The sequence below is a fragment of the Varanus komodoensis genome, unplaced genomic scaffold (assembly GCF_004798865.1).
Source record: "Varanus komodoensis strain SLA01 unplaced genomic scaffold, ASM479886v1 scaffold16, whole genome shotgun sequence".
Lineage (NCBI taxonomy): Eukaryota > Metazoa > Chordata > Lepidosauria > Squamata > Varanidae > Varanus > Varanus komodoensis.
This window is the reverse complement of record NW_025335468.1, coordinates 23,291,449-23,299,720: the sequence shown is the minus strand read 5'-3', so window position 1 is coordinate 23,299,720 and position 8,272 is coordinate 23,291,449. Positions and strand designations below refer to the sequence as shown.

General features: G+C 42.7%; 1 protein-coding gene across 2 annotated transcripts in view; it reads right to left on the bottom strand.

Annotated features, from left to right (window-relative positions):
* Positions 1–4,627, bottom strand: part of LGR4 (leucine rich repeat containing G protein-coupled receptor 4) — a 111,807-nt gene extending 107,180 nt beyond the window's left edge. For both annotated transcript variants that reach the window (XM_044425786.1, XM_044425787.1), the window contains exon 1: positions 3,852–4,627. In XM_044425786.1, coding sequence (XP_044281721.1) covers positions 3,852–4,036 — 185 coding nt within the window. In that variant the 5' untranslated portion in view covers positions 4,037–4,627. The remainder of the gene's footprint in view (positions 1–3,851) is intronic.
* Positions 4,628–8,272: the final 3,645 nt, after the last annotated feature.

Here is an 8,272-nt window from a genome sequence, read left to right as displayed (position 1 = left end):
ACTTGTCCCTAAGCTGTACCTGTGACACCTATTCCTGTGTCCCAAGTGCAAGACCTTGCACTTATCCATACTGAATGCCATCCTGTTGTCCCCTGCCCACTTCCACAGTCTGACCAGATCCTTCTGGATCTGGATCACTTGCTCCTCAGTTGTAGCCACTGCCCCCACTTTGGTATCATCTGGTTATGGCACTTCTCCATGTCATTGATACTTCTGAAGAAGCATTTCAAAAGCCACACTGTAGAGTGCAAATCTACATATGGTTACATCAGAACCTGAAAACACATTGGCAAACATGAGGGACCAAACATCTAAAGCCAACATTTGGGAGTTACAAAAGGGAGTTACAAATACCTTCAAAAATGCTGGAAAACAATCTAGCTCAAGACTAAACAATCTAGTACCCTCCAGATATTTTACTGTACAATCTCTATCAGCCCTAGCCAATATGTCCAATGCTCCACAGATTTATAGGGGTTGCAGTCTAAAACACTGGAAGGTTCTGAATTGCCTGCCATTAGTCTAGTTTATCCAAAGATAGCTCAAATTGATCAAGAGAGACTGAAAATAATACCCATTTCCAGATAAGAAATTGACGCTTATTAAATGACTATATCTTAATAATTGTTGCTATTATTACAATACATCTTCATCGCTGCTTTTTTCCTTCTTCCAAGGATCTAAGGAGGCTTACATGGTGGTCCTCCTCTCCATCTTATCTTCACAACACTATAGACTGAGTTTGTAACTGGCCCATGATTTCATGAATGGAGGCTGAAGTCAGGATCTCCCAAGTTCCAGCACTGACCATTACACCCCACTGGTACTTGACCTTGCCATCCTCTGGCAGACCCTTACTCCTGAGTGTCTTTGCCAACATGCTATGCCTTACGTTTATACCAGTTATGCTCCAGCTGCAAAACTGCAAAAGGGTTTTACAGTTATCACTGGTTGGAGTCATCAAGAATGCTACTGCTTCTAGATCTAGATCCAGAAATCAGTCTTTAAAGCCAAGCTTATTTTTTCACTGATATTGACAAGAGTGGATCAGGATAAATACCCTGAGTTTATATGCAGGTATATATGTTACAATTTTCTTCCAAAAAATAAAAAAGGAATGAAGCTGTACTAATATAAGACCTGACTGCAGCTCAAAACAAGACTTCATTGTAACTTTTAACTATTAAATCTACTGCACTCCCCAAAAGGTGGGATGCACCTAACAAAATATGGCCCATTATAAAACTTATTAAATTAGTGGACATTTTGCTTCGCATAGCATTTTTCTAAACAGCTCTAGCCACTAGCCCTCCAAATGGGAACTATCAAATCATAGAAAATGCACACACACTGTGAAGGATTGGGCATATCTACCCATATGAATCTGCCCTTGACTAAAATTAAGATCAGCAGCACTTTTTAATATCTCTTAGGTTGGTGGGCTTTTTAATGATGGCCCTTGTCTTACTGAACTTATTCCAAAGGGATAAGTGCCCCCTTCATTTCAAGTACTTAAAAAGGATTTTAAAACCCACCTGTTTCAAATGGTTGGTTTGTCTTTGGACATGTTGCTGTTCTATTTTGTTTTTATCTTTTACTGATGTAGCTTGGAAATATACCTGCTAAAGTATACGACTGTTGATTTATTTACATTCTTTGAATTTTATAAAGGTTACAATGCTCTATTGTTACAATTTATACAATGTTATTGGGCAGGCAAACTACCAAAACAAAGCTTATAAATATTTTTTAATAACAGAATTGAAATATTTTTTTCCCTCAGTCTCAAACACAAGACCACAGGTAAAATATCCTTAATTTCTCCAGCTGAAAAAAAAAATGTTCGCAATGTTACTATCTAGATTTGTGACCTGAAAAGAATCTGGGACTAGTAAGCAGCTGAGTGAAAATCGGTAAAACTTTCCTGGTTAAGATATACTGCACTCACGATCAATCAATTCCACTGCTCTGCTTCATATCTACCTTGAACCTATTGTATTCTGAGGCCTGGTTTGGTGCAGTCATGTCTAATTCTTGTTGGCTTCATATACCTTTCTGCTATTATGTCAATCCCTCCCCTTCTGAAGGCCTTAGGCAATGCCACATGGCTGCATAATCCATTTCAAAACTAACACTTGATTCCTCTTGCCTTCCTCCAATCATGTCAGCCAACAAACTCTGCATATAGCCTTCAACCACCTTCAAAACCAAAGAGCACTTCTGCTTCACTGCTCCCTGAATGTCTTCTACCATCCTTTTAGACACTGCATTCTTGAATCCTCAAGTAAGCTCTTAATTACTAGCACTGAAAGCAGAACATTTTTTAGGAAATTCCTCAGAGCTTTGAGGTCTGCCTATTCAGCACCAGGAGTAATTAAACCCCCAAAACATGTGCACACACCCCTTATAATATCACACCCTTGAAATCCAAGATGAAGTACACACCTAACATTGTTTTCCATTGTATTTGTCATTATAATGGCTCTATTAGATAGAAAGTAAATTGTACTGGAATCTGAGTTTTGCTGAATCTGCTTTCAACTCCAAGGCTTTCAAACCAAGTCCCAATATTACTGTCTGGATCAACTGATTATACAAAAGCACAGGTGTGATTAGCCAACACAATGGAATACAGAGGCACCAAAATAGTTTTGTGTTGACTTTACTTAACCAGACTAGGGTTTTGTGTTGACTGTGAGCATACCTGTACTTTCCGTGGTTTGGTTCACTGGATACAGAATCTAACAGGCATTCAAGCGCCACTTCTACCTCACCTCATAAATCACTTCAGATTGGTGCCCTCTAGAAGACTTTGGGGTGGTAATAATAGTGGCTGAGATCTACCATTATCTCTATTGAGTTGGTACACATGCATAGTCATTCCCTACTAGAAATGACAAGGAACATTGCAAACCCCTCTTTTCCCATCTCCCCTCAAAATAAAAGTGGATAACTGGAGACCTGTAGGCTCAAAAAATAAAGGGTGGAAAATCAATAGTTAGGTTCAGGACAATTTCCCTGGTTGTGGTGGGGGGAGGACAGAACTTACAAGCCAGTAATGGCATGATTATTTGCATGTTTAATAGGGCTTAACCTCAAGTGTGGATACACAGGATTGCAGTGTATATCTGACACAGCCCAGGCAGCTTTGGCTACTGGGTGTTATAAAAATGAAATAAATATGCTACCATATACACAACATTGTTTCCTTTGGTTGCTCCATGTCCTTGAATCTAAAATAAGGAAAATGTCAATCCTAAAATCCGGAACTGCTAACTCTGTAACGGAGGTTTGCATCTCTGAAAGGCTAGGGAGAGTGACCCTTTTTATGGCCCTTTAACCATCCTGAATACTGTTTCTAAACAATGCCATTACTCAAAATGCTCTAAATGGTGTCATTAAGTTTAGTGGAGTTTTCGTCAAATAAGTATTGGTCGGACTGCGGCCAAAACGTAAGCACTGCAATCCGATGTACCCGTGTTAGAAAACGAACCCCACGGTACACGGCGAGAGCTCCTTTTAAGTAAACATTCATAGGATCGGGCAGTAAGGATTTGTATCTGAACCGTGTATAGCCCGATCTCAGGAATGCTTACGCAGAAGCAGAGCCACATGCTGGAATCCAACGGGTGCAGCTGCCCAGATACGGGCGCTGCAGTTCCAGGGCTCTGGCTCCGTCTGGCCAGGGATGATCCCCCCGCAGGTAAGCGCCGCGGTCAGGCCAGGGGCTAAAGAAAAGAGCGAGGCGCCTCTCTCCTCTCCCTGTTACTCAGGCCAGGCTGGGAAGCACACGCAACCTGTTTGGCAAGGTAAAGGCAAGCGCGCCGCCCTCCCGCCCCAGCCGTACTTACAGCAAGTGGGTGAAGGCGCTGAGTCCCTCCGGCACGGCGGTGAGCCCCCTCCCGGAGCAGTCCACTCCCCCGTCCCCATCGCAGCTGCAGGAAGCCGGGCAGGGAGGAGGGGAAGCTCCTCCGTTGGGCCCAGCAAGACTCCCGAAGCCCCAGGCGAAGAAGCCGAGCAGAGCCAGGCAGCGCATGGCGAGCCCTTTCCTCGTCCTCCTCGCAGGACCTGCCAAGGGTCGCTCGCGCGCTCCAGGCAGCAGCGGCCGCCTGCTGCGGTCCCCTCGGGGGAAAGGGCCAAGCCCCGCGTATGCGTGCTCTCTCTCCCCCTTCTCGCCGGGCCCTGCGGCTGAACGGAGCTCTTCTTATCGCGGCCGGCTGGCTGGCTGGCGGGCTGCCTCGCTTCCCACCTCAGCACTAGGCGTTTGGCTGGCCAAAGCGCGAGTCTCCTTTTCCTTTCCCCCTCAGCGAAATCCCCCCGCCGCACAAGGAGCCGACGCTTCAGCAGCAGCTTTCCTTCCTCCCAGCTCCATGGAAAGGCGGCAGCTCGTCGTCAATCATCTCCAATGAGCAGGTAATAACGTGCCCCGCTGGGCTCTGCCATTGCAGTCTCCAAACTCCCCTTGCGACGCCCCCGCGTGCAGCGCAATTCCTCTAGGAAGTTAACCCTTCAGCCATTCTAGCACTCGCTTGCCCCTTTCCTTGCTCCACTCCACTCTGCCGCTTCGCTTGCGAGCAGCCAGCCGGCCAGCCAGGCTGCCTTCTGTTGCCTTCTAGGGTTGCACACAATACGGTGCCTGCGTGTGCGCTTCACGTACCCGAAGCCCGGCGCCTGCTATGCAAAACAACGAGGTGTGTATGCTAATGAAGAGGCCGTGCTGCCCGTTCGTATTGGTCCAAAAGGAACTTCAGCCTGATAAATATGCAAAAATAATCCGGGCGTATTAAATAAATAATCAGGGAAAAAACCCTCCTCTGCAGCCACCAACAGGAGGGAAGAAACGGGCCTTCACAGGCAAGCGGGACGATGGGTGGGCGTGGCGGAAGGGATGAGTGACAGGAGGGGCGGAGGGAGAGCGCGGTGACAGAGCCGGGCTGCAAAGGCGAGAGCGAGGGGAATGCTTCCTCCAAGATGGGGCTCCTGCCTGGAGGCATCTTCGTCTGCAATTCCGCGGACCTGCGTGGGGTGGAGATTTTCAGTTTCACCGTTCCCTTCTACCACGTCTGCCTCGGTTGCTCTCGTCTGGCAGAGCAGCAACTCCAGTGCCGATAGGAAAGGACTTCAGATTCGTCAAGTTAAGCACGTATGAAGTTTGCACCGTAGGGCCTGAACGTTTGACTCCATCTTTATTCACACCATTATTATTTTTAAAAAGGATTCTTTATTGATTAAACAAAAAACTCGAAACTGCATCTAATTTAACTAGGTGCCGAAAGAAGGCACTTCACCAAATGAATTTCCTCCTTCCTTTTACAGAGCAAAAATATTATTTTTAAGCCTGCGTGTCCTGCATCCAATTTAAAATCCTGTCAACATACCAATAAAAGGCGACTAAAAATAAAATTCAGAAACAAAATGGCTCCAATTCCTAACACGTTAGATGCTCTGAGGGCCATGTGAATTGAACCAGTTGCACCAAGTTAGTTGGGACCAACCTTGCACTGCATTGCAAGGGTGTTGTGCATGATCACCTTCCTCTGAATGGGCCATTGCACAGAATATGAGCAGTGCACAGTGCCGGTGGAAACCTCTTGAACTACAAGGTTGTGTGGGATCCTCAGTGCTGAGGATGGACTGGCATTTTTCATGATAAAGCACCACTGGCATGGTAAGTGAAGAGACTGAGCTATGAGTGAAAAAATAATTGGTCCTAATGTTTACTACAAAATCTTTATTTATTTACATTTAAATAGGTGGCCATAGGGAAACAGTCTTTCAGTCTCAATATCCCCATCTGTAATATGGGCATAACAATATTGACTATAATTTACTAGATTAAGTGGAAGTAGCCACCACTATTCCTACAAGCAGAATGAGTAGGAGAATTGTTTTGTTCAGACTGGCTCTGTAGTTTTATTTTGGCTATTGAATTTATTTTAAAAATGCAGCACATTCCACAGTATTGTTTTCCTACATTGGTGACTTTCTGATGTATTCCATTTCTAGAAACAGCTTTAAGGAAGATCAGAGTCTCTAGGTAAAGCTAGCATCCTAATGTAACATTTTTTAAGATAGTACTCAGTGTAGGAACTTCAGTGTCTCCAATCCTATACTCACTTGCCTGGAGATCCACTGAAATCAAGTCATGTATAGGATTGTGCTGGGAACATGGAACCTTATGCACCTTTCAACTCAATTAGGATTACTTGTGAGTAAACAGATACACTATTGTGCTGCATGATGACAGTCCAATGTACTCTTACTGGGGAGTAAGGGGTAGTTACTTCAAAATAAACATGCATCAGATTAGGTTTCAAATTACTTAAGGATACTGCAAACTTCTATTTGGATGCAATCTTATGAATTTTTAGGCTAACAAAACATTCTACAATTCCCAGCATTCTCCAGCCAGCTGAGTTGACTGAGGAATGCTGGGAGTCATAAGACTTATTTCTGCTAAGTTTTCATATGATTGTACTCTTAAGGTACTTACTTTTGAGGATCCTAAGGTTCTCTTAAATGTGAGTTAATATAAGTGGCAGATTCATCTCATTATATTGTAAGAGCATTTTATTTTTCACCGCAGTGAGAAATTTGGGTTAATCTCTATTGTATTAATACTTCAATCCTATGAGTGTTTACTCAGAAGCAAGTTCCATAGGATTCAGTGGTTCTTTTTCCTTATTAAATGTGTTCAGAATTGCAACAGAAATGAAAGTCAAAATCACTTCATAAAATAACAAATTTCCTCTAGTTCCTATTGCTAGGAGGAAACCCATAACTCCAGTCCTGCCCCACGAAGTCTTATCTGCATACTGGGAATAAAAACCATCTATAATTTTCTTTTTCACCAAATGCTATGCCAGAAAGATGGTATCAGTGTATTTGCATGACCTATTTTGCCATATCAAACCTGTTGTGAGTGTTTGCTTCTCCAGTTTATTGATTAATTAGGTGGGCAAATTGATTGAGCACAGTTATATGGTAGCCTTATCAAAACCACACAAAAATAAGCCTGATCTAGCCATTCACATCACTTGAACAAATAAACACATGCTTAACTTTCATTGAAATCAGTGGAACATAAGCCTGCTTAACTTCATCTTTTCTGTACTCACAGTGTACAGCTACACTTACTTAACAGTTTTTTGTAAGCAAAAAATAATAATTTTAAAAACTGATGTAACTTGTTTGGCTTTTGTCTATCAACAGTCTAAAGCATGTCTGTTTTCTTTTGAGCAGAAGCCTGAGTGAATCTGACTCTATCACATGAATGTGGTAATAAGCCTTAATCAACTGAAATGACTAGATCCCAATGGATAATTGACACTGAAAATACTGCTATTTAGGGTGTGCAAAACACCCTAAAAGCTTCTATTGTGAAAGTCTGCATCGTACAAGGAAACAAAGGCAATAAGGAAGCAGGATGAAAAAAGCTGGTAAGGGATTATGATTTAGAAGTAGGGAGAAATTCTGGGCAATATTAGTTTTGTGAGACCCTCCTAATAACTTAATAGCTTTTGGAAAAGGACAACTATTACTTAGGTTTTGAGTGTAGTTTGTAAAAAATATTTCATAGGCCTTTGGGGGAGCAGGGGAAGAGGAGTCCAAAAAGAGTTGCTGAGTTGAAAGCCATGGAAAGGAAAAATATCAAGGAAAAAATTACAAAAATCTGCAAATGAAAGTCGTCTTCCCCTACCACAAACTCTGTAGCAACAAACCACTTCCTGGCCTAAGTCAACTTAAAACTGTTCATTCATTTGGAGTTAGAGGCAGTGCAAATGTGTGTCTGTAAGCAGTTTATAGACCTTCAAGGAAAAGGGCAAACATAAAGGACCATCAGATTTCTAAGAGCTCATTGATAAAGGTAGAAGAGATTAATTATGCTGATAAGTTTACACTATTTAAGGGCTCAAAACATGCCTGCCTTCAAATCTTTCTCCCTCGCTCATGTGTGTGTGTGTGTATATATATATAAACCCTGTGCAATTTCAAGTGAATAATTTCAGGATTAAAAAACCAAGATTGTTTTCATAGCATGCTTTAGGTATATTCAGACATGACTGAACTTACAGTTTTTTGTAAGCATATAGCCCTTGGTTTTGGCTGTGATCCTATTATATACTCCTTTTGGGAAAAAGCCCTCCTGAAATTAAGAGGCCGTATTTCAAAGGAGACATGCCTAGGACTGCAGTGTTAGTGGTCCTGGCTCCAGTCTAAGTTCTCCATTTATAATCAACACTTTTTGTATTTGTGTTTTTGAAAGTGTCTA